This window comes from Belonocnema kinseyi, chromosome 5, assembly GCF_010883055.1.
Source record: "Belonocnema kinseyi isolate 2016_QV_RU_SX_M_011 chromosome 5, B_treatae_v1, whole genome shotgun sequence".
Lineage (NCBI taxonomy): Eukaryota > Metazoa > Arthropoda > Insecta > Hymenoptera > Cynipidae > Belonocnema > Belonocnema kinseyi.
This window is the reverse complement of record NC_046661.1, coordinates 80,974,343-81,000,873: the sequence shown is the minus strand read 5'-3', so window position 1 is coordinate 81,000,873 and position 26,531 is coordinate 80,974,343. Positions and strand designations below refer to the sequence as shown.

Genomic DNA, 26,531 nt, shown 5'->3' with positions numbered 1-26,531 from the left:
AGTTTAATTTTAAACGAAAAACATAAATTTCCACGCAAAAATGAAATAGTTAAATTTTCAATTAGAAGAAAACAATTTTTCAAAAACAAAAAAAAGAATGTTAAACAAATTAGTTAAATTTCAACCAAAGTTCAATTTGCAAACAAAAAGATAAATTTTCAAAAAATAAAGTTTGAAATCGTTATAAAATCTTCGAAATATTAGTGAAATCTTATGAAATGTTTGTGAAATATTTTGAAATATTTGTGAAATGTTCCAAATCTTTGAAATATTTTTAAAATGTTTTGAAATATTTTTTAAATGTTCAAAATCAAATTTGGAATCGTTTAAAATTTTTTTAATGTCTTGGAATCGTTATGAAATTTTTATGAAATCTTCTAAATATTTGTGAATTAATTAAAATACATTTGAAATCTTTGTGAAATCTTTTTAAATTTTGGTGAAAACTTTAAAATACTTGAAATCTTTGTAAAATCTCTGGAATATTCGCAAAATCTTTTAAAACCTTCTAAACAAATTTGAAATCTTTATGAAATTTTTATGAAATCTTCTATATATTTGTGAAATCTTTTGTATTCATTGGAAATCATTAAAATATATTTAAAATCTTTGTGAAATTCTTTTAAAATTTTGGTAAATTCTTTAAGATACTTGAAATCTTTGTAAAATCTCTGAAATGTTTGTGAAATATTTTGAAATCTTCTAAACAAATTTGAAATCGTTAAAAATCATTAAAATCTTTTGATATCTTTGAATTTCAAATCTTAATGAAATTTTTAATGAAATCTTCTAAATATTTGTAAAATCTTTTGTATTCATTTGAAATCATTAAAATATATCTGAAATCTTTGTGAAATATTAAAAAAATTTGGTAAAATATTTAAAATACTTGAAAATCGTTGAAAACTTTGGGAAATTTTTTGAAATCTTGTAAACAAATTTAAAATCTTTGAAATGTTTTGAAATCTTTATGAAATTTTTATGAAATCTTCTAAATATTCGTAAAATCTTTTGTTTTCATTTGAAGTCATTAAAATATATTTGGAATCTTTGTGAAATCTTTTAAACTGTTTGTAAAATCATTAAAATACTTGAAATCTTTGTGAAATCTTCGAAATGTTTGTGAAATCTTTAAAATCCTTTGAAGTCTTTATGAAATTTTTATGAAAGCCTTTAAATATTTCTGAAATCTTTTCTATACATTTGAAATCATTAAAATATATTTGAAATCTTTGTGGAATCTTTTAAAATCTTTAAAAATCTTTAAAATACTTGAAATCTTTGTGTAGAAACGCGGAAATGTTTGTGAAATCTTTTGAAATCTTCTAAACAAATTTGAAATCGTTTAAAATCTTTAAAATGTTTAGAAATCTTTGAATTTGAAATCGTTATAAAATTTTTATGAATTCTTCAATATAGTTGCAAAATATTTTGTATTCATTTGAAATCATTAAAATATATCTGAAATCTTTGTGAAATATTAATAAATTTTGGTAAAATATTTTAAATACTTAAACTTTTTGTAAAATCTCTGAAATGTTTGTGAAATCTTTTTAAATCTTCTAAACAAATTTGAAATCATTTAAAATCTTTACAATGTTTTTAAATCTTTTATATCTTTTCCATCTAAAATCTTTATACAATTTTTATGAGATCTTTGAAATTTTTATTTTGCATTCAATTAAAATCATTAAAATATTTAAAATCTTTCAAAAGTTTTAAAATCTTTGTGAAATCTTTAAAATCTTGACTACACGCCTTTTCCAAATATTTAGAATTATTTTGTAACATTTTGAAATCTGGCGCATACTCAAAAATCGAGCGGCCAACCCATTGAAAACTGTTTTAAAAGCAAAAAAAAATTCAAATTCAAGATTCTCCTGAGAAATATCAAGAAAATTCGAAGTTTTCAAGATTTTCAAAGTCGCTGGACAAAATTTTTGGAAATAAACCGATTTTTTTTTGAAAGGATGATTAGTGTGCGCACAATATTCTAGTAAATTAAATACTGTTAAGGATTTCTCGACACGATTCGTCACTTGAAGAGTCGATTACATTTAAAAAAGGGCTCGAAATCTCGATTGTTTTCCTATTCGTGTGACCAACGAACAATTTTAAAATTAAATTTGTCCGCCTTTTTGTAGCCTCGTCAGCCACATAAATTATATTATTGACATTCAATTTATTCCAGGAAATATCGAGTAATTCAAGATCTGGTGCGCCTCGAATTAAATTGCAAAGATTCTCTTCCTTGAGTCTGTGACAATTTCGGCACTCAAGATTTTTCAGGCTGTACATTTTTCCAAAATTCTCGCCGGTTATTTTTGTCAATCCGTTGGCTATGAGATTTTCTAGTTCCATTTTTGAGGCAAGGTGGAATATTCCCTTCTCCGAGATATCGAAGCAATCTAGAAAATAAATAATTTAAATGAAGGAAAATAAAATTAGAAATTAACTAAATTATCATTAACTAGAGTATCTACTAAAATCCTGGAAACCAATTCCCTGACAATTTCAGTTTTTTTTTAGATAATTCAAACACATTTTTATTTTATCTTCTTCTAATTAAAATCCTGTTCATATTCGATTTATTAATATTTCGAATTAAAGATATTTTCAATGTTAGTGAATATCCTGTAAAATAGGGGAAATAAGGAGATTTTTAACGAAAATAGGAAAATAATATTTTTTAAAGTAAATTTAATGTAGTTATTATAATAAATTTAATTTAGTTATTATAATAAATTCAATTTTAAATGCTTCAAATTCCTCACACGTCAAGTACAATTATTGCAATTTGAACGAATTTTTCACAAATTGTTCAATTTTCAATCAAACTATCGAATTTTCAACTAAAATGATGAATGTTCAACTAAAAAGATACGGGTTCAATTAAAGACGAAATAGAGAAATTTTCAGTTTAAACAAACATTTTTTCACAAAAAATCGAATTTTCAACAAAATAGTTCAATCTTAACGATTATACAAGAATTTTAACTAAATAACAAGTCTTTAATTGGTATAATTATTTTTTTTTAATATAAATTTTGAAGTAAAATGGAACAGTTAAAATTTTAGTTCAAAAATTAATTTTTGGTCCAAAAGGAAAACGAATTTTTAACAAAATAATAAAATTTTAAACCAAACTATCGATTTTTTTTACTGAAATGATGCATCTTTAATCGAAATAGTTGAATTTTAAACCAACAAGATAAATTTCCAACCAAAAAATTAACATTCTACAAAAAAAAATAATTTTAAAATAAATACTTCAATTTGAAAAAAGATCAATTTTAAAGCAAAAATAAAATAGTTTTATTTTTAGTTTGAAGAAAAGAAATGTAAAAAAAATAATTTTCAACAAATTAGTTAAATTTTAATTAAAGTGATGAATTTTTTCATAAAATTATGAATCTTCCATTGTAAAGTTGAAATTGAATCCAATTTGATACATTTTCAAAAAAAGAAGATTAATTTTTTACAAAAATGGAAGAATTTTTAACGACATACATGAATTTTCAACGTTTCATACATGAACTTTCTACCAAATAGTTAATTTTCCAACTAAAATGATGAATCTTCAATTGGAATAGTTGAATTTTAAACTAAAAAGAAAATTTTCCAACCAAGAAGATTAATTTTCTATTAAAAAGTAATGATTTTTCAACTAAAAAGATTTCGATTTTCAACAAAATAACTGAATTTACAAATTAAAAAAAAGACGGGTTCAAGTAAAAACTAAATAGATAAATTTAGAGTAAAAAAATTTTTTTCACAAAAAATAGAATTTTCAATAAAAGAGTTCAATTTTAACGAAAATACACGAATTTTCAACTAAATAACAAATCTTCAATTAGTATAATTACATTTTTAAACAAACATATAACATTCTACAAAAAAAAATTTTTAACTAAATACTTCAATTTGAAAAAAAGATAAATTTTAAAGCAAAAATAAAATAGTTTTATTTTTAGCTTGAAGAAAAAAAATGAAAAAAAAAATATATAATTTTCAACAAATTAGTTGAATTTTAACCAAAGTGATGAATTTTTTACTAAAATTATGAATCTTCAACAATAACAGTTAAAATTGAAACCAAAAGGAATTATTTTGAAAAAATAATATTCATTTTCTACAAAAATGGAAGAATTTTTAACGAAATACATGAATTTTCAACTAAAAATAATAAATTTTCAACCAAAAAACTGAATGGTTAAATATTTAATAAGAAAAATAATTTTAAACTTAAACACAAAAGACGAATTTTTAACAAGATAGATGAACTTTCCACCGAATGGTTAGATTTTTAACTAAAATGACGAATTTTCAATTGGATTAGTTAAATTTTAAACTAAAAATAAAAATTTCCAGCCAAGAAGATTAATTTTGTATGGAAAAAATGAATTGTGAACAAAGTTAATGATTTTTCAACTAAAAAGATATTGACTTTTAATCAATTAACTGAATTTTCAACAAAAAAGATACGGGTTCAATTAAAAACTAAATAGAGAAATTTTCAGTTTGAACAAACATTTAAAAAAAAAAAACGAATTGTCAACAAAATAGTTCAATTTTAACGAAAAGACACGACTTTTCAACTAAATAACAAATCTTTAACTAGTGTAATTAAATTTAGAAACAGAAAATACAAATTTTCAAAAAAAAATTAACTTTCTACCAAAAAAAAAAGAATTTAAAACTTAACACTTGAATTTAACAAAATTATAAATTTTAAAGCAAAAATGAAAGTTTATTTTTTAGTTTTAAGAAAGAAGAATGTAAAAAATTAAATTTTCAACAAATTAGTTAAATTTGAACCCAAGTGATGAATTTTTTTCTAAAGTTATGAATCTTCAACTATAATAGTTAAATTTCAAACCAAAAAGACAAATTTTCAAAAAAATAAGATTCGTTTTCTACTAAAATGAAAGAATTTGTAACGAAATACATGAATTTAAATAAATACTTGAACTTATCAATTTTCAACCAAAAATTAAATAGTTAAATATTCAATAAGAAAAATAATTTTAAACTTAAAAACGACAGACGAATTTTTAACAAAATACATGAAATTTCTACAAAATAGTTAAAATTTTAAATAAAATATTGAATCTTCAATGGGAATAGATGAATTTTAAATTAAAATGAAAAATTTGTTAATCAAGAAGATTAAATTTTTAGAAAAAAAACGAATTGTGAACAAAATTTATGATTTTTCCACTAAAAAGATATGTACTTTCAAAGAAAAGAACTGAATTCTCAACAAAAAAGATACGGGTTCAATTAAAACCGAAATAGATAAATTTTCAGTTTAAACAAACATTTTTTTCCCACAAAAAATCAAATTTTCAACAAAATAGTTCAATTTCAACGAAAATACACGAATTTTCAACTAAATAACAAATCTGTAATTGTTATAATTCCTTATTTTTTAATATATAAATTTTGAAGCAAAAATGGAATTGCTAAAATTTCAGTTTAAAAATTAATTTTCGGCCAAATGGAAACAGAATTTTTGGCAAAATATTAACATTTTAAATCAAAAAATAGATTTTTTAACTGAAATGATGCATCTTTCGCCGAAATAGTTGAATTTTAAACCAACAAAATAAATTTCCAACCAAAACATTAACTTTTTACAAAAAAAAGATTTTAAACTTAATACTTGAATTTTAAAAAAATATATAATTTGAATCAAAAATAAAATAAGTTACATTTTTAGTATAAAGAAAAAAAAATAGCAATAAAAAAATCGAATTTTCAACAAATTAGTTACACTTGAACTAAAGTGAAAATTTTGTTACTAAAATTATAAATCTTCAACAATAACAGTTGAAATTGAAACCAAAAAAAATTATTTTGAAAACATAAGATTCATTGTTTACCAAAGTAGAAGAATTTTTAACGAACTACATAAATTTTCAACTTAAAATGATCAATTTTTAACAAAAAATTAAATAGTTAAATATTCAATAAGAAAACTAATTTTTAACTTACCCACAAAAGACGAATTTTTAACTAAAATGACGAATCTTCGATTGGAATAGTACGGGTTCAATTAAAAACGAAATAAAAATATTTTCAGTTTGAACAAAAATTAAAAAAAAACGAAAATAGACGATTTTTAAACTAAATAACAAATATTGAATTGGTACAATTGCATTTTTAAATGTTAACTGAATGAATCATTAACCGAAATAGTTGAATTTTAAACCAACAAAATGAACTACCAACCAAAAAATTAACTTTATACAAAAAACAAAGAATTTATGAAATTCTTGAAATTTTTTTAGGAATCATTCAAGTTTGTGAAATATTTTTATTCCATCCGAAATCTGCTAAATATATTTCATATATATGATAATATTTTCAAAATGATTGAAAACTTTGGAAATCATTGAAATTTTACAAAATCTTTTAAATCTATTCGAAATCTTGATGAAATATTTAAAATCTTATAAATCTTTGAGAAATCATTAAAATATTTAGAATATTTTTGAAATGTTTTTTATATTCTTGAAACAGTTGAAGTATTTGGGAAATCATTGAATTTTCTGTGAAAACTTCTTGGGCTATCCTAAATCTTTGTAAAATATTACAAATATTTTTTAAATATTTGGTAAGATTTGTGGAATTGTTGAAATCTTTGCGAAATTTTTTAATATTTAGAAAATGTTTGAAATCTGTTTGAAATCTTGCTGAAACGTTAAGAAATCTTTGAATATTTTGAAACAGTTGAGAAATTATTGAAATCTTTGTGCAATAATTCGGATATCATTTAAGTCTTCGTGAAATCTTTTAAATCCATCTGAAATCTTTGTGAAATTTTTCCAAAATATTTGAAATATTTTCGAAATATTTGTAAAACTTATTGAAATCTTTACGAAATCTTCGGAAATCTTGGAAAATCATTGAAGACTTTGTGAAATCTTGTCAATCTATCCGAAATCATTGCGAAATGTTGAAAATATTTTATAAATATTTGATAATATTTTTGAAATTATTGAAAACTTTGGAAAATTATTGAAATCTTTTGAAAATAATTTAAATCTTTCTAAAATATTTAGAATACTTTCGAAATATTTGTTATATTAATGAAATTCTTTAAATCTTTGGGAAATCATTCAAGTCTTTGTGAAATATTTGAAATCTTTCTAAAATATAAATAAAAATATTGGTTAAATTATTGAAATCATTGGGAAATCATACATGTCTTTGTAAAATCTTTTAAATCTATCCGAAGTCTTTGAAATATTCTTGAAATATTTGGTAATTTTTGTAAAAATGATTGAAATATTTATGAAATCTTTGGAAAATAATTCTAGTATTTGTGACAATTAAATATATCTAAAATTTTTGCAACATTTTTATAATCATTGAGAAATTATTCTGATCTTTGTGAAATCTTTGAAATCCCTTTTAAATATTTGGTAATATTTGTGAAATTATTGAAATCTCTGGAAAATTATTTAAGACTTTGTGAAATCTTGTAAATCTATCCGAAATCTTCACAAGACCTTTAAAATTTTTGTGAAATATTCAAAACCTTTACGGAATCTTTGAGAAATCATTGAAATCTCTTTCGAATATTTAAAATATTTGGAAATCGTTGAAATATTTGAGAAATCATTGCAGTCTGTGAAATCTTTTTAATCAATCCAAAATCATTGCGAAATGTTGAAAATATTTTATAAATATTTGATAATATTTCTGAACTACTTGAAATTTTTGGAAAATCATTGAAATCTTTATAAAACATTGAGAATATTTTTGAAATATTTGTTATATTTTGAAATGTCTTGAAATCCTTGGGAAGTCATTTGAATCTTTGTGCAATCTTTAGAAAATCATTGAAATCTTTGTAAAATATTAATAAAAATATTTTTGAAATATATTATAATATTTGTGAAATTTTTTAAATCTTAGATAAATTTTTTTATTTTTAGGAAATAATTGAAATCATCAAGAATATTTTGTAATATTTGTAAAAATGATTGAAATATTTGTGAAATTTTTGGAAAATCATTCAAGTATTTCTGACATTTTAATATATCTGAAATCATTGCAACATTTTTATAATCATTGAGAAATCATTCTAGTTTTTGTGAAATCTTTACGAAATAATTTTAATATTTTTGAAATATTTGTGAAATTGTTGAAATATTCGAAAAATCATTGTAGTCTGTAATATCTTCTAAATCAATCCGAAATCATTGTGAAATGTTGAAAATATTTTTTTTAATTATTGAAATCTTTGGAAAATCATGGAAATCTTTCTAATCTTTTGGAAATCATTTAAATCTTTATAAAATATTTTGAATAGTTTTGAAATATTTGTTATATTTTTGAAATTTTTGTAATCTTTGTAAAATATGAATAAAAATATTTTTGAAATATTTGATAATATTTATGAAACTGTGTGAATATTAGCAAAATTTTTTTATCTTTAGAAAATCATTGAAATCATCGAAAATTTTTTTTAAACATTTGTGAAATTATTGAAATATTTGAAAATTTTTTGTGAATTTGTTGAAATAATGAACAAATCGTTGCAATCTGTGAAATCTTTTAAATCAATCCGAAATCATTGAGAAATATTCTGAATATTTTATGAGTATTTGATTATATTTTTTTAAATGATTGAAAGCTTTGGAAAATCATGGAAATATTTCTAATCTTTTGAAAATCATTTAAATCTTTATAAAATATTTAGAATATTTTTGAAATATTTTTTATATTTTTGAAATTCTTGTAATCTTTATGAAATCTTTAGAAGCCCATTGAAATCTTTGTAAAATATGAATAAAAATATTTTCGAAATATTTGATAATATTTGTGAAATTGTTTGAATCTTAGCGAAATTTTTTTATCTTTAGGAAATCATTGAAATCATCGGAAATTTTTGAAATATTTTTGAAAGGTTTGTAAAATTATTGAAGTATTTGGTGAATTTCTTGAAATAATTCAGAAAATCTTTTTTCAGAAATCTTTTGGAAATCCTTTAAGTCTTTATAAAATATTCATAATATTTTTGAAATATTTGTTAAATTTTGGAAATTCTTGAAATCTTTGGGAAATCATTTTCGGTCTTCGTGAAATATTTGAAATCTCTGTGATATCTTTAGAACATCATTGAAACCTTTGTGAAATATTAATAACAATATTTTTGAAACATTTTATATTTGTGAAATTGTTTTAATCTTAGCGAAATTTTTTTTATCTTTAGGAAACCATTGAAATCATCGAGAATTTTTGAAATATTTTCGAAACATTTGGAAAATTATTGTAATCGTAATGAAATCATTGGGAAATCATATATGTCTTTGTGCAATCTTTTAAATCTATCGAAAGTCTTTGAAATATTCTTGAAATATTTGGTAATATTTTTTTTATATAATTGAAATATTTGTGATATCTTTGGAAAATCATTCAAGTATTTCTGACATTTAAATATATCTGAAATCATTGCAACATTGTTATAATCATTGAGAAATTATTCTAGTTTTTGTGAAATCTTTACGAAATAATTTTAATATTTTTGAAATATTTGTGAAATTGTTGAAATATTTGAAAAATCATTGTAGTCTGTAATATCTTCTAAATGAATCCGAAATCATTGTGAAATGTTGAAAATATTTTATAATATTTTTTTAAATTATTGAAATCTTTGGAAAATCATGAAAATCTTTCTAATCTTTTCGAAATCATTTAAATCTTTATAAAATATTTTGAATATTTTTGAAATATTTGTTATTTTTTTGAAATTTCTGTAATCTTTGTAAAATATGAATAAAAATATTTTTGAAATATTAGATAATATTTGTGAAATTATTGAAATACTTGAAAATTTTTTTCAAGTCTGTGAAATCTTTTAAATCAATCCGAAATCATTTCGAAATATTCTAGATATTTTATAAATATTTAATAATATTTTTTTAAATGATTGAAATCTTTGGAAAATCATGGAAATATTTCTAATCTTTTGGAAATCATTTAAATCTTTATAAAATATTTAGAATATTTTTGAAATATTTTTTATATTTTTGAAATTTTTGTAATCTTTGTAAAATACGAATAAAAATATTTTTGACATATTTGATAATATTTGTGAAATTGTTTGAATCTTAGCGACATTTTTTTATCTTTAGGAAATCATTGAAATCATCCGAAATTTTTTAAATATTTTTGAAATATTTGTGAAATTATTGAAATATTTGGAAATTTTTGGTGAATTTGTTGAAATAATTCAGAAATCATTGCAGTCTGTGAAATCTTTTAAATCAATCCGAAATCATTGCGAAATGTTGAAAATATTTTTGAAATTATTGAAATCTTTCGGAAATCATTTAAGTGTTTATAAAATATTTAGAATACTTTAGAAAATCATTGAAACCTTTTTGAAATAATGATAACAATATTTTTGAAATATTTGATATTTGTGAAATTGTTTAAATCTTAGCGAAATTTTTTTTATCTTTAGGAAATCATTGAAATCATCAGAAATCTTTGAAATATTTTCAAAACATTTGTGAAATTATTGAAATCTTTATGAAATCCTTGGGAAATCATATATGTCGTTGTAAAATCTTTTAAATTTATCCGAAGTCTTTGAAATATTCGGTAATATTTGTGGAATTATTTAAATCTTTGGCAAATCATTCATGTATTTCTAAAATCTTTTAAATCTATGCAAAATCTTTGCGAAACCATTGAAATATTTTTTAAATATTTGATAATATTTGTGAAACTATTGAAATCTCTGGAAAATCATTGAAGTCTTTGTAAAAACTTTTAAATTTATCCAAAATTCTGCAAAACATTTGAAAATTTTGTGAAATCTCTTGAAATCTTTAAGAAATCGTTGAAATCTTTGTCAAATCTTTCTGAAATCTTTTTCGGTACATAAAAATTTCCTGACAATTCCAGATTTTCCAGGTGAGTAGACACACTATTAATAGCTTCTTAGTATTTTTTTTAATTACAGCTGATGTTGATGTAGTTAACTTTCTTGCAAGAAGTCGCAAGTGCAGCGAGAGCTTCGTTGGTGATGTAGCAATTAGATCGAAAATCGAGAACCTCCAAATTTTCGAATTTAGACAGTACTCTGATTTCCGGTTCCGTCATCCGATCAATTCCAACGTACCCACTCAATCTTAAATTCCTCAAAGTTTCGCTGTGAGAAGCGATTGATTTGAGCAAATCTGATTCGATGTAAGGATAGGCGTCGATTGTGAGAGATTTTAGATTCCCGAATTTGTTGATTGCCTTAGTAAAGAAATCAGAGATAATTAACAAAATTGTCACGTGCAGAAGTTTTTTAAATTCTTTAAGTACACAATTTTGGTACTGCAGGCCTCGGATTCATTTAAGAAATTCAAAATAGTGTCTATAGTATAGTAGCATTAACATTGAAAAACTGTGGACTGAAAAATCCCGAAAAATAAAATTTCCGACAAAAAATTACAGAATTATAAAATATCCGAAAGAGAAAATTTCCTAATTAAAATAAACACCAACATTTTTCTATAAATAATATTTATTTATTACAAATATTCTAGAATAGTCAAATATTTTATTTAACAAAAATAGAATTTTAATGTTTGAAGTTGCTAAAATTTTTGATTGTATTTGAAATAAAAATAATTTAATAAAAATTTCATCCAAAGATATATTCTTTACAGTTATTGTTATTTTCAATTCAAGCAATAATTTTAGAAACATTAGATTTTTTTTTTGATAAAGATATTTCATTATTTGACAATGTTATTATTCGGAAATTTTCCAATTCGTTTTTTAAAATTAAAAATTAATTCTTCTCAATCACAATTTAAATAACCATTTTTTATTTAGAAATTTACCTTATTAGTTTAAAAATTGTACTATTTTGTTGAAAATTCGTATTTTTATCTTAGAAATTTTTTTTAATCTTTGTAAAATCTTTGAAATAATTGTGAAATCTTTTGTATTTATTTGAAACCATTAAAACATCTAAAATCTTTTGAAATCTTTTCAAATTTCGATAACATCTTTGAAGATCTTAAAATCTTTGTGACATGTTTCGAAATATTTTTCAGATGTTCGAAATCTTTGTAATATCTTTGAAATCTTCTTTATTTATCCAAGATTACTAAAATATTTAAAATCTGTGTGAAATCTTTCAAATGTTTTGAAATCTTTTTAATCTGGTGTATTCCCTTTCTAAAATCTTTGAATTTGAAATCTTTATGAATTTTTTTTTAATTTGTAAAATTATTTGTATTTATTTGACATTATTAAAATATTTGGAATCTTCTTAAATTTGGGGAAAATTCTTGAAATCTTTGTGAAACTTTTTGAAATATTTTTGAAATGTTCGAAATCGTTGTAAAATCTTTGAAATCTTTAAAAAAAATTGAAACCATTATTGTAATGAAATCTTTGAAATCTTTGTAAAATCTTTTGAAATCTTTTGTGAAATCTTTTGAAATATTGTAAACAAATTTTAAATCGTTTAAAATCTTTTAAATTTTTTTAAATTTAGTGTACTCGCTTTTTAAAATTTTTGAAATTGAAATCTTTATGACATTTGTTTTAATATTTGTAAAATTATTTGTATTTATTTGACATTATTAAAATGTTTGAAATCTTTTTAAATGTGGTTAAAATCTTTGAAATCTTTGTGAAACTTTTTGGAATGTTCGAGATCATTGTAAAATCTTTGAATTCATCGTGAAATCTTTGTGAAATCTTCTAAACAAATTTTTAAATGTTTAAAAAGTTTTGAGATTCTTTGAATCTAGTTTTTAAAATTTGTAATCTTTATGATTTTTATGAAATCCTTTTTATTCATTTGAAATCATTAAAATTTTTGTAAAATATTTGAAATTTTTTTAATTTTTGCACAATGTTTTCAAATATTTGTGTAATGTTCGAAATCTTTTGAAATGTTCTAAAAAATTTGTAAATCGTTAAAAATCTTTAAAATGTTTTAAAATCTTTGAAATCTGGTGTACTGTACCCTTCTAGAAATATTTGAATTTGAAATCTTTATAAGATTTCTATGAAATCTTTGTGAAATTTTTTGTCTTTATTTAAAACCATTAAAACATTAAATTTTGGTTTGATAAAGATATTTCATTATTTGAAAATTTTATTATTCGGAAATTTTCCAATTCGTTTTCTAAAATTAAAAATTAATTCCTCTCAATCAAAATCTAAATATCTATTCTTTATTATAGAAAATTTAAACTGCTTTGTAGAAGATTCCTTCTTTTATTGGAAATTGTTTATTAAGTCAAGATTTCACTTCTGGAAATACTATTTGGTAGAAATTAATGTTCTTTAGAAAAATTTCAATTATTTAATTTAAAATGTATTATTTTGTTAAAAAATCATTTTTTTAGACTTTAAATGTAACTATATGATTGAAAAATAACTGTTTTGTTGAAATCTCATATTTTCGGACAGAAAACTCGATATTTTGGTATAAAATTGAACTGGTTTCAAAAAGATTTGTTTTTTGAATTTGTAAATTTATTCTTTTCATTAAAAATCGTAGTATTCCACTTTTTTTTGTCAAAAATTGAACTTTTCAGTTTAAAAATTCAGGTATTTGATTGTAAATTTATGTATTATATTAAAAATCGTCATTTTGTTTTGAAAATTCAACAGTTTAGTAGAAAAATTCTACTGTTTTGTAAAACATTCGTTTTGTTATTGAAAATTAATATTTTTTATAGAAATTTAACTATTCCATTTTTGATTAAAAATTGATCTTCGGAAATTCAACAGTTTAGTCAAAAATTCGACGGCTTTGTAGAAGATTTGTTTTTAGCCATTTTTAATTAATTCTTGTCAATAAAAATTTAACTATTCCATTTTTTGTGAAAAATTTATCTTTTTAGTTTAAAAATTCAACTATTTGGTGGAAAATTTATGTATTTTATTGAAAATTCGTCTTTTTTCTTCTTCGAAATTCAACAGTTTGGTAAAAAATTCAAGTTCTTTGTAGAACATTTATTTTTTAATTAAAAATTCATTTTTTTAAATAAAATTATTTAAAATCTTTCTGAGATCCAGAAATTTCTGTGAAATCTTTAGTGAAATCTTATGAATCATTTTAAATTTTGGCAGAATCTTTGAAATCCTTAAAATCGTTGTAATATGTTTTGAAATCTTTGAAATATTTTGTGAAATATTTCTTTAATAGTTGCTTGTGAAAACTTTTGTAATCGTTTGAAATAATTGAAATCTTTTGAAATTGTTTAAAGCCTTCGAAATATTCTGAAATCTTTGATATTTTTTGACATTTTTTTAATTTTTCCAAATCTTTTGAAACCTTTACAAATTTATTGAAATACTTGTGAAATCTTTTCTACATTCCTTTTATTGATTTAAAATCACTGGAATATTTGAAAAATTTGTGAAATATATTGAAATAATCTAAAAATTTTGAAATTATTTTAAATCTTTGAAAAGTTTTGAAATCTAGGAAATCTGATGTACTGTACATTTGTTTAAATTTTTGTATTATTTTTGCATTTCTATGAAATTTGTATGAAATCTTTGAAATCTTTGTAAAATCTTTCTGAAATCTTTTTAAATCAAATTCATTGAAATATTTAAAATCTTTGCGAAAACTTTTGAAATCTTCTAAAAAAGTTTGAAATCATTGCAAGTCTTTAAAATGTACTGAAATCTTAAAAATCTGATTTACTATACCCTTTTTCAAATCATTAAAATCCTTGAAATATTCCAAAAGTTTTAAAATCTTTGTGAAATCTTTGTGAAATCTTTTGAAATCTTCTACACAATTTTGAAATCATTTAAAATCTTTAGAGTGTTTTGAAATCTTTGAAATCTTGTGCACCGTACATTTTTAAATTCTTGAAACCCTTATAAATTTTCTGAAATTATTGTGAAACCTTTCCTACATCTTTTGCATTTATTTGAAATCACTGGAATCTTTTGAATGTTTGGAAAATCTTTGAAATTTTTTTAATATTTGAAAAATCTTTGAAATATTTGTGAAATCTTTTGTATTTATTTGAAACCATTAAAACACCTAAAATCTTTTGAAATCTTTTAAAATTCCGGTCAAATCTTTGTAAATCTTGAAATGTTTCACACATGTTTCGAAATATTTGTGAGATGTTCGAAATCTTTTTTAATCGTTTTAAAATCTTTGAATTTGAAATCTATGAATTTTTTTTAAATTTGTAAAATTATTTGTATTTATTTGACATTATTAAAATATTTGGAATCTTCTTAAATTTGGGAAAAATCCTTGAAATCTTTGTGAAACTTTTTGAAATGTTCGAGATCATTGTTAAATCTTTGAATTCATTGTGAAATCTTTGTGAAATCTTCTAAACAAATTTTAAATTGTTTAAAATGTTTTCAGATTTTCGAAATCTGGTTTTTTAAATTTGGGTAGAATCCTTGAAATCTTTGTTAAACTTTTTGAAATATTTTTTAAATATTCGAAATCTTTGTAAAATCTCTTAAATCATTGTGAAATCCTTTGAAATCTTTTTAAAAAATTTGAAACCATTATTGTTATGAAATCTTTGAAATCTTTGTAAAATCTCTTTTATTCGCCTGAAATTATTAAAATATTTGAAATCTTTTTTAATGTTTGTAAAATCTTTGAAACTTTTATAAAACTTTTTCAATATTTGTAAAATTATTTGTATTTTTTTGAATTTATTAAAATATTTTAAATCTTTGTGAAATCTTTTTAAATGTTGGTAAAATCTTTTAAATCTCTATAATTTGTTTTGAAATGTTTGACACCTTCATAAAATCTTTTAAATCTTCGAAATCTTTGAAATCTGGTGTACTCTCTTTTTAACAATTTTTGAATTTTTAATCTTTATGATATTTTTTTAATATTTGTATAATTATTTGTATTCATTTGACATAACTAAAATATTTTAAATTGTTTAAAATTTGGGTAAAACCTTTTAAATCTTTTTAAAATGATTTACATGTTTGTGAAATCGCTTTCAAGAATCTTTGGATTTGAAATCTTTATTGAATGTTTATGAAATCTTTGAAATATTTGTGAAATCTTTTGAAATCTTCTGAAAGAAATGAAAACCATTTAAAATCTTTAAAATTTGGTGTTGTGTGCTTTTAGTAATCTTTGAATTTGAAATCTTAATGAATTTTTTGTGAAATCTTTTGAAATCTTTGTGAAATCTTTTGAAATATTCTAAACAAATTTTAAATTGTTTAAAGTTTTAAAATTTTTTGAAATCTTTATGAAATTTTGATGAAGCCTTAAAAATATTTGTGAAATATTTTTTATTCATTTTGAAATCATTAAAATATTTTAAATCTTTCAACAGGTTTTGAAATATTTTTGAAACGTTCAAAATCTTTGTAAAACCTTTGAAATCATTGTGAAATATTTTGAAATCATCTAAGAAAAATTGAAATCATTTTAAATCTTTTAAAAAATTTCAAATCTTTGAAATATGGTATACTGTACCCTTTGTCAAATATTTAAAATCCTTGAAATCTCCAGAAAATGTTTAAATCTTTATGAAACATTCGAAGTCTTTGCGAAATCTTAGAAATCTTGTCTACACACTTTTTGAAATCCTGGAATCCTTTTCAAGTCTTTGAAATCCGTGAACTCTTTTTGAAATGTTGAAAATCTCTTTAAATATTATAAAATCTTTGAAATATTTTTAAATATTTTAAATTATTCTGTATCCTTTTGAAATCCCGTATATACTCAAAAATCGAGTGTTCAACCCCTCGAAAACTGTTTTTAAAGCAAAATAAAAATTCAAATTTCTCTTGCGAAATTCAAGAAGATTTTCAGGTTTTCAAGTTTTTAAGTACTGTATTCTAATCTTTTTTTACTTGAAATTATTACTATTGGTCTAATGGAATATTTATTATCATTGGTTAATTCATTTTCATTATTTTAAACAAATGGAATTTGTTTAAATATTTTTTTTCGAAAATTTATTTTTTTCCCCTTAAAATTATTACTGTTAGTATAGTGGAATAGTTAATAACAATGGTTCATTAACTTTTAATTGTTTAAACAAATGGAATTTCATCAAATATTTTTTTTTATTCGTTTTTCCCTTAAAAATGATTACTATTGATCTAGTGGAATATTTATTAACATTAGGTCATTCATTTTCAATTATTTAAACAAAAGGAATTTGTTTAAATATTTTTTTTCGAAAATATATTTTTCCCCTTAAAATTATTACTGTTAGTATAGTGGAATAGTTAATAACATTGGTTCATTAACTTTTAATTGTTTAAACAAATAGAATTTCATCAAATTTTTTTTAATTCGTTTTTCCCTTAAAAATGATTACTATTGATCTAGTTGAATATTTATTAACATTTGTTCATTCATTTTCAATTATTTAAACAAAAGGAATTTGTTTAAATAATTTCATTTAGATTAAAAAAAAATTATTACTGTTTTCCAGTGGAATTTTTTTTAGTCATAATTAATCATTAATAATTAATTTAATAATAATTAATTTATCTGTAATATTTAAGTAATAATTTTTATTACAATTTTTTTTTCAAATAAAATTAATCAAACAATGTTGATAAATATTCCACTAAAGAAATGTTGATAATTTTTTAATAAAAAATTATTTACAGAAATTCCATTTACTTAAACATTTGAAAATTGATGAACTATTGTTAATAAATATTCAACTAGACCAATAGTAATAATTTTTAAGGAAAAAAAAGAAATTTCGAAAAAAAATGGTTTAAACAAATCCCATTTGTTTAAATAATAAAACATTAATGATACAACGTTCATAAATATTCTACTAGACTAATAGTAATAATTTTTAGGAGGAAAATCGAATTTTCGAGAAAAAAATTATTTTTATTATTTTTTTATTATTTATATAATATATTTTTTATTATTTTTTATTCTACTCATTTGTAATAAACTCTTAATTTAATTTCTTAAAAATTCTTCTGTTTTGTTTTTTAATTAAGATGCCTCAAGTAATTTACGCACTTAACCCTTTCCGGCATACATTTTTCAGGGAAACGAGTTTTTGAAAATTCAAAATGGCGGGTCAAATATGGCGGCTAACACTTGGCATATTTATTTTTTATTTTTTCCGAAAATTGGTATACGGGGGCTTTTGGGATCACTGATCACGAATCTGAACTCAGATTTAGAAAATTAAAAATAGTGGATCCAATATGGCGACTTAAATTTGGAATATTTTTGCATTTTTTTAAGAATTGGTATACAGGGGTTTTTCGGAGTCGCTAATCACGAATTCGAACTCAAATTTTTAAAATTCAAAATGACTGATCCAATTGGCGGTCAAAGTTTGGAATTTTTTATTTTGAAAATTGGTGTACAGGGGTTTTTGGTATCTCTGATCACGAATCTGAACTTAGATTTTGAACATTCAAAATGGCGGGCCAAAATTCAAAATATTGCTAAATTGTTTTTTGAAAGTTGGCACAGACAGGGGCTCGCTGATCTTGAATCTGTATTCAAAATGACAAATATTTAGAATATTGAGGTTTGGAAAAATATACACCTACTCACCTAAAACATGGATTAGTACTTTTTTTCATCTCGATGCAAGTTCAACTAAAAAAAAATCGTTTTTCAGTAAAAATTCATCTGTGGCCGTTTAAATTTTATCTTTTTTGGATAAAAATGCAACTATTTTGTAGAGAATTCAATTATTTTGTTTAAAAAATTATCCTTTTTGGTTAAAAAAATGTTTCCTGTTTGGATTGAAAATTAAATTTTTCTCGCAGAACTTATTTCTTGTTAAAAAATTCATATTTTATCTTGAAAACTCAACTAGAATCTTTCTTCGATTAAAATTCAACTATTTTTTGGAATTTTTTTTAAAATAAAAATTCATCTATTTTAGGAGAAATTTCATGTTTTTTCGATAAAAATGCAACTATTTGGTAGATAATTCAATTATTCTTTAAAAATTCATCCTTTTTTATTTAAAAAATTCGCCTTTTTGGTTTAAAAATTCAATTGTTTTTGGTAGAAACTTTTTTCTTGTTAATAAATTCATATTTTTATCTTGAAAACTCAACTAGAATCTTTTTTCGATGAAAATTCAACTATTTTTTGGAATTTTTTTTTTTTAATAAAAATTCTTCGGTTTTAGGAGAAATTTCATGTTTTTTCGATAAAAATGCAACTATTTGGTAGATAATTAAATTATTCTTTAAAAATTCATCCTTTTTAGTTTAAAAAATTCGCTTTTTTGGTTTAAAAATTCAATTGTTTTTGGTAGAAACTTATTTCTTGTTAAAAAATTCATATTTTGATCTTGAAAATTCAACTAGAATCTTTCTTCGATTAAAATTCAACTATTTTTTTGAATTTTTTTTTAAATAAAAATTCATCTATTTTAGAAATTTTATGTTTTTTCGATAAAAATGCAAATATTTTGTAGAGAATTCAATTACTTTGTTTAAAAAAACATCCTCTATGGTTAAAAAAATTCGCCTTTTTGGAATGAAAATTCAATTTTTATCTTAACATTTATTTCTTGTTAATAAATTCATATTTTTATCTTGAAAACTCAACTAGAATCTTTCTTCGATTAAAATTTAAATATTTTTTTGGAATCTTTTGTTTTAATAAAAATGCAACTAATTGGTAAAGAATTCAACTATTTTGTTAAAAATTCACCCTTTCTGGTTAAAAAAATTTGTCTTTCTGGATAGAAAATTCAATTTTTTTTTAAGAAATTTCTTCACATCTTGATCTTCAAAATTCAACTAGAATCTTTTTTCGATGAAAATTCAACTATTTTTTGGAATTTATTTTTAAAATAAAAATTCATCTGTTTTAGGAGAAATTTCATGTTTTTTCGATAAAAATGCAACTATTTGATAGATAATTCAATTATTCTTTAAAAATTCATCCTTTTTGGTTTAAAAAATTTGCTTTTTTGGTTTAAAAATTCAATTGTTTTTGGTAGAAACTTATTTCTTGTTAAAAAATTCATATTTTGATCTTGAAAATTCAACTAGAATCTTTTTTCAATTAAAATTTAAATCTTTTTTGGAATCTTTCATTTTACATAAAAATTCATCTGTTTTTGGAGAAATTTCATATTTTTTGGATAAAAATGCAACTGTTTGGTAGTGAACTCAACTATTTTGTTAAAAATTCATCCTTTTTTGTGAAAAAATTTGTTTGTTTTTTTTTTTTGATAGAAAATTCAATTTTTTTCGTAGTAACTTACTCACATCTTGATCTTCAAAACTCAACTAGAATCTTTTTTCGATGAAAATTCAACTATTTTCAAAGTCTGATTTCAGATCGTGATGAGCGACCCCGAAAACCTCTGTATACCAATTTTCAGAAAAAAATCCCAAAATATTCCAAGTTTCGGCAGCCATATTGGATCCGCCATTTTGAATTTTCAAAATCTGAGTCCAGATTCGTATTCAGCGACCCCAGAAACCCTTAAGCACCCATTTTCATAAGGATATAATGGAAATTTTTTTCAAAAATGAATTTTTTCAACAAAGAAGGCTATTTTCATCTTTGTTTATAAGTATTAACAAATTATTTTAAAAATGTATACCCTTCGCACAAAAATTTTAATTTTCTATCATCCTGCGAGCATGAAATTAAAAAAAAAAACCTGTGTAAAATCCAATAAAAACTACTCTGAAGTCGCAAAAAATGATCTGGGAAAGGGTTAATAAACAAATTTTCCATCTTTAAAATTCGCCCTGGGAATCCGAGGCCTGGGAGTATATAAAAAAAAAAAACATACATCAGAAACATGACGACAGGAAGAATGAACCATTCTCATGAGATGAATTTCCTCAATATCGTCTGGCAATTGCGACAAACATTTTCCAGTGATATTATTGCAGCTAATTTTCAAGTACTTGAGTTTATTCAAAGAGGAAAAAATGTTCCCCAAATCTTCCTCGTACCAGATCCATTTTTTGGAAACCAGACAGAATTTGGAAATATTCTGGCATCTGGAAACCAGAGAATGCAGACCCAGCAAATTGACACAAGGATCGGAAATGTAAATTGTTTCGAGATTGGGACACGTAGCTTCAATGATGCTTAAAACGTTACCGGTTGCCCCGATAATGTGGAGTTTGGTTTGGTCTTTTCTGCTGATTGTTCCATCCTCGTTGAAAGGTTTGCAGATATCGAAATCGAGAAGAAAACGACCGCAGCGGGTCAAAACTTTTTTCAGAACGTGGGTGTCAATGTAGGAAAATTTGTCGGTTGCTGGCAGACCCCAAGTTGTGCGTGAGAGATCGAATTTTTTAAATGTTCGCCATGACTCTAAACTTACTGCTTGCCATCGCTTGCAAACTGAAATATTTGAATTTATAAAAAATTGGAGGGAATGCCAGCAATTAGAAAAATAAAATCAGCATTTCGTGGATTTCACGCCGAACTTTTAAAAATCAAACTTTTAAATTAGGGATCGTACTAAAATTACATAAGAGCTCGAAGCAAATTCGGCAAAAAAAATTCCTGACGATTATTTTTTTATTTGTAAATTTTACTATTTGGTTCAAAATTTAAGAATTTTCTTTTAAAAACATCCTTTTTGGTTGTAAAGTAAACTGTTTTGTTAAAATTTCGTCTTTTTAGGTTAAAAAATTTTTTAAAAAAACATCCTTCTAGGTTGCAAAGCCAACTGTTTTTTTTTTTTAATTCTTATTTTCAGGTACTAATTCAACCATTTTCGTTGAGCATTAACCTTTTTTATTTGGAAGTAAAACCATTTATTCTGAAAATTGATCTTTTTTTTAATTTACGAGTTCATCTTTTTTATTAGAAATATTGCATATTTCTTGGATAAAAATGGAATTGCTTTTCTTCAGAATTCAACTATTTCCTGAAACATTTACTTTTTGTTTAAAATTTGTATTTTTGTGTTGAAAAGTCAACTGAAATCTTTTTGGTTGAAAATTCAACTCCTTTTTGAAAATTTGTCTTTTTAATTTAAAAATTCACCTGTTTTTATAGACTTTTCATCTTTTTTTTTGATAAAAATAAATCTGGTTGGTTGAAAATTTAAAAATCTTGTTAAAAAGTCATACTTTTTGGTTAAAAATTCGACTAGTTGGCAGAAAACTAACTTAACGTTTACAATTCTTATTTTGGTGTTGGAAAGTGAACATGAATATTGTTTCGATGAAAATTCAAATAATTTGTCAAAGTTTTTTGTTTAAATCCATCTGTTTTAGAACAAATTTCATCTTTTTTGGATAAAATGCAATTTTTTGGTTTAAAATTAAACTATTTTCAGATTTAACTATATAGAAACAATTTTTAATAAAAAATTTATAAGTTTTAAGAGAAATTTCATCTATCGTAGGTAAAAATGCAACTTTTTGCTTTAAAATTAAACTATTTTATTAAAAAATCATACTTTTTCTTTGAAATATATACTGGTTTGTTGAAAATTCAACTATTTCGTAAATTTTTTAAAATTTATGTGCAGAGAATTCTAGTATTTTGTTAAAAACTTATCCTTTTTGGTTAAAAAATTTGTATTTTTGGATTAAAAATTCAATTTTTTTCGTAGAAACTTATTTATATTTTGATATTGAAAACTCAACTAGAATCCTTTTTCGATAAAAATTCAAATATTTTTTGTAATATTTTTTTTTAAATAAAACTTCATCTGTTTCAAGAGAAATTTCATCTTTTTTTGGATAAAAATGCAACTGTTTGGTAAAGAATTCAACTATTTTGTTAAAAATTCATTCTTTTTGGTTAAAAAAATTCGTCTTTTTCGATTGAAAATTTAATTTTTTCGTAGAAGCTTATTTCTTGTTAAAAAATTCATATTTTTATCTTGAAAAATGAACTAGCATCTTTTTGGGTGAAAATTTAACTATTTTTTAAATTTTTCTTTAATAAAAATTCATTTCCTTTGAGAGAAATTTCATTCTTTTTTTAATAAAATTCAACTATTAGTTAGAGAATTCAACTATTTTGTCAAAAATTCATCATTTTTGGTTGAAAAAATCGTTTTTTTTTTATTAAAACTTCAATCTTTTCGAAGAAAATTCAGTTAATTTTTGAATTTTTTAAAAATAAAAACCAATCTGTTTTAAGAGAAATGTTATCTTTCTTGGATAGAAATGCAACTGTTTGGGTAAGAATTCAAACATTTTGTTGAAGTCACACTTTTTGGTTGAAAATTCGGCTGTTTTGTTGAAAATTTAAATATTTTGTAAAAAATTTAATTTCTGTTTAAATTTAATATTTTGCTATTGAAAAATTAATTGAAGTCTTTTTTTGGATACAAGTTCAACTTTAAAAAAATCGTTTTTTAGTAAAAATTCATCTGTGGCAGTCTAAATTTTATCTTTTTTGGATAAAAATGCAACTATTTTGTAGAAAATCCAATTATTTTGTTTAAAAAATCATCCTCTTTGGTTAAAAAAATTCGCCTTTTTGGATTGAAAATTCAATTTTTCTCGTAGAACTTATTTCTTGTTAAAAAATTCATATTTTTATCTTGAAAATTCAACTAGAATCTTTTTTGATGAAAATTTAAACATTTTTTTGGAATCTTTTGTTTTAAATAACGTTTCTTCTTTTTTCGACAAAAATAAAACTGGTTGGTTGAAAATTTAAAAATCTTGTTAAAAATTCATACTTTTTGGTTAGAAATTCGACTAGTTGGCAGTTGTTTCGATGAAAATTGAAATAATTTGTCAAAGTTTTTTGTTTAAATCCATCTGTTTTAAAACAAATTCCATCTTTTTTGGATAAAATGCAATTTTTTGGTTTAAAATTAAACTATTTTCAGATTTAACTATATAGAAACAATTTTTAATAAAAAATTCATAAGTTTTAAGAGAAATTTCATCTATCGTAGGTAAAAATGCAACTTTTTGCTTTAAAATTAAACTATTTTATTAAAAAATCATACTTTTTGTTTGAAAATTATATACTGGTTTGCTGAAAATTCAACTATTTCATAATTTTTTTTTTAATTTATGTGTAGAGAATTCTAGTATTTTGTTAAAAACTTATTCTTTTTGGTTAAAAAAAGTCGCCTTTTTGGATTGAAAATTCAATTTTTCCATAGAAATTATTTCTTGTTAGAAAGTTCATATTTTTATCTTGAAAACTCAACTATTTTGTTACAAATTCATCCTTCTTGGATACAAAATTTGTATTTTTGGATTAAAAATTCAATTTTTTTCGTAGAAACTTATTTATATTTTGATATTGAAAACTCAACTAGAATCCTTTTTCGATGAAAATTCAAATATTTTTTGTAATATTTTGTTTTAAATAAAAGATCATCTGTTTTAAGAGAAATTTCATCTTTTTTTTTTTATAAAAATGCAACTGTTTGGTAAAGAATTCAACTATTTTGTTAAAAATTCATTCTTTTTGGTTAAAAAAATTCGTCTTTTTCGATTGAAAATTTAATTTTTTTCGTAAAAGCTTATTTCTTGTTAAAGAATTCATATTTTTATCTTGAAAAATGAACTAGCATCTTTTTGGGTGAAAATTTAACTATTTTTTAAATTTTTCTTTAATAAAAATTCATTTCTTTTGAGAGAAATTTCATTCTTTTTTTAATAAAAATGCAACTATTAGTTAGAGAATTCAACTATTTTGTCAAAAATTCATCATTTTTGGTTGAAAACTTCGTTTTTTGGGATTGAAACTATAATATTTTCGAAGAAAATTCAGTTAATTTTTGAATTTTTTAAAAATAAAAATCAGTCTGCTTTAAGAGAAATGTCATCTTTCTTGGATAGAAATGCAAATTGTTTGGGTAAGAATTCAACAATTTTGTTGAAGTCACACTTTTTGGTTGAAAATTCTGCTGTTTTGTTGAAAATTTAAATATTTTGTAAAAAATTTAATTTTTGTTTAAATTTAATATTTTGCTATTGAAAAATTAATTGAAGTCTTTTTCTGGATACAAGTTCAACTTTAAAAAAATCGATTTTTAGTAAAAATTCATCTGTGGCAGTCTAAATTTTATCTTTTTTGGATAAAAATGCAACTATTTTGTAGAGAATTCAATTATTTTGTTTAAAAAATCATCCTCTTTGGTTAAAAAAATTCGCCTTTTTGGATTGAAAATTCAATTTTTCTCGTAGAACTTATTTCTTGTTAAAAAATTCATATTTTTATCTTGAAAAGTCAACTAGAATCTTTCTTGGATTAAAATTTAAATATTTTTTTGGAATCTTTTGTTTTTAATAAAAATGTAACTGTTTGGTAAATAATTCAACTATTTTGTTAAAAATTCACCTTTTCTGGTTAAAAAACTAGTCTTTTTGGATAGAAAATTCAATTTTTTTCGAAGAAATTTATTCATATTTTGATCTTGAAAACTCACTAGAATCTTTTTTCGATGAAAATTCAACTTTTTTTAGGATTTTTTTTTAGTAAAAATTCATCTATTTTAGGAGAAATTTCCGGTTTTTTCGATAAAAATGCAACTATTTGGAAGATAATTCAATTATTCTTTAAAAATTCATACATTTTGGTTTAAAAAATTCGTCTTTTTGGATTAAAAATTCAATTTGTTTGGTAGAAACTTATTTCTTGTTAAAAAATTCATATTTTGATCTTGAAAATTCAACTAGAATCTTTTTTCGATTAAAATTTAAATCTTTTTTGGAATCTTTTATTTTACATAAAAATTCATCTGTTTTAGGAGAAAATTCATATTTTTTGGATAAAAATGAAACTGTTTGGTAGAGAACTCAACTATTTTGTTAAAAATCCATCCTTTTTGGTTAAAATTTTTTTTTTTTCATAGAAAATTCAATTTTTTCATAGTAACTTACTCACATTTTGATCTTCAAAACTCAACTAAAATCTTTTTTCGATGAAAATTCAACTATTTTCTTGATTTTTAAAAAATAAAAATTCATATGTTTTAAGAGAAATTTCATTTTTTTTTGGATAAAAATGCAACGACTTGGTAGATGATTCAATTTTTTTTAATCCATCCTTTTTGGTTTACAAAATTCGTCTTTTTGGATTGAAAATTCAATTTTTTTCGTAGAAGCTTATTTCTTTTTAAAAAAATTATATCTTGATCTTAAAAACTGAACTAGAATCTTTTTTCGGTGAAAATTCAGTTAATTTTTTAATCCTTTAAATAAAAATTCATCTGTTTTAAGAAAAATTTCATCTTTCTCAGATATTTTTTGTTTAAATTTTATTAAAATTTAATAAAGATTCATCTGTTTTAAGATGCAAATTTTTGCTTTAAAATTTAACTATTTCTTTAAAAATTATACTTTTTGGTTCAACCTTTAAAAAAATCGTCGTTTTTTAGTAAAAATTCATTTACGGTAGTCTAAATTTCTTCTTTCTTGGATAAAATGCAAATATTTGTTAAAGAATTCTACTATTTTGTTTAAAAACCATCCATTTTGGTTAAAAAAGTCGCCTTTTTGGACTGGAAATTCAATTTTTTTCGTAAAAACATATTTCTTGTTAAAAAATTTATATTTTGATCTTGAAAACTCAAATAGACTTATTTTTGATGAAAATTCAACGATTTTTTTAA

General features: G+C 21.9%; 1 protein-coding gene across 1 annotated transcript in view; it reads right to left on the bottom strand.

Moving 5' to 3' along the window:
- Positions 1-1,897: 1,897 nt before the first annotated feature.
- Positions 1,898-26,531, bottom strand: part of LOC117173737 (F-box protein SKIP2-like) — a 26,328-nt gene continuing 1,694 nt past the window's right edge. Inside the window, exons 2-4 of the mRNA XM_033362378.1 lie at positions 20,766-21,328; positions 10,983-11,265; positions 1,898-2,408 (exon numbers count right to left, since the gene is read on the bottom strand). Coding sequence (XP_033218269.1) covers positions 2,002-2,408; positions 10,983-11,265; positions 20,766-21,328 — 1,253 coding nt within the window. The 3' untranslated portion in view covers positions 1,898-2,001. The remainder of the gene's footprint in view (positions 2,409-10,982; positions 11,266-20,765; positions 21,329-26,531) is intronic.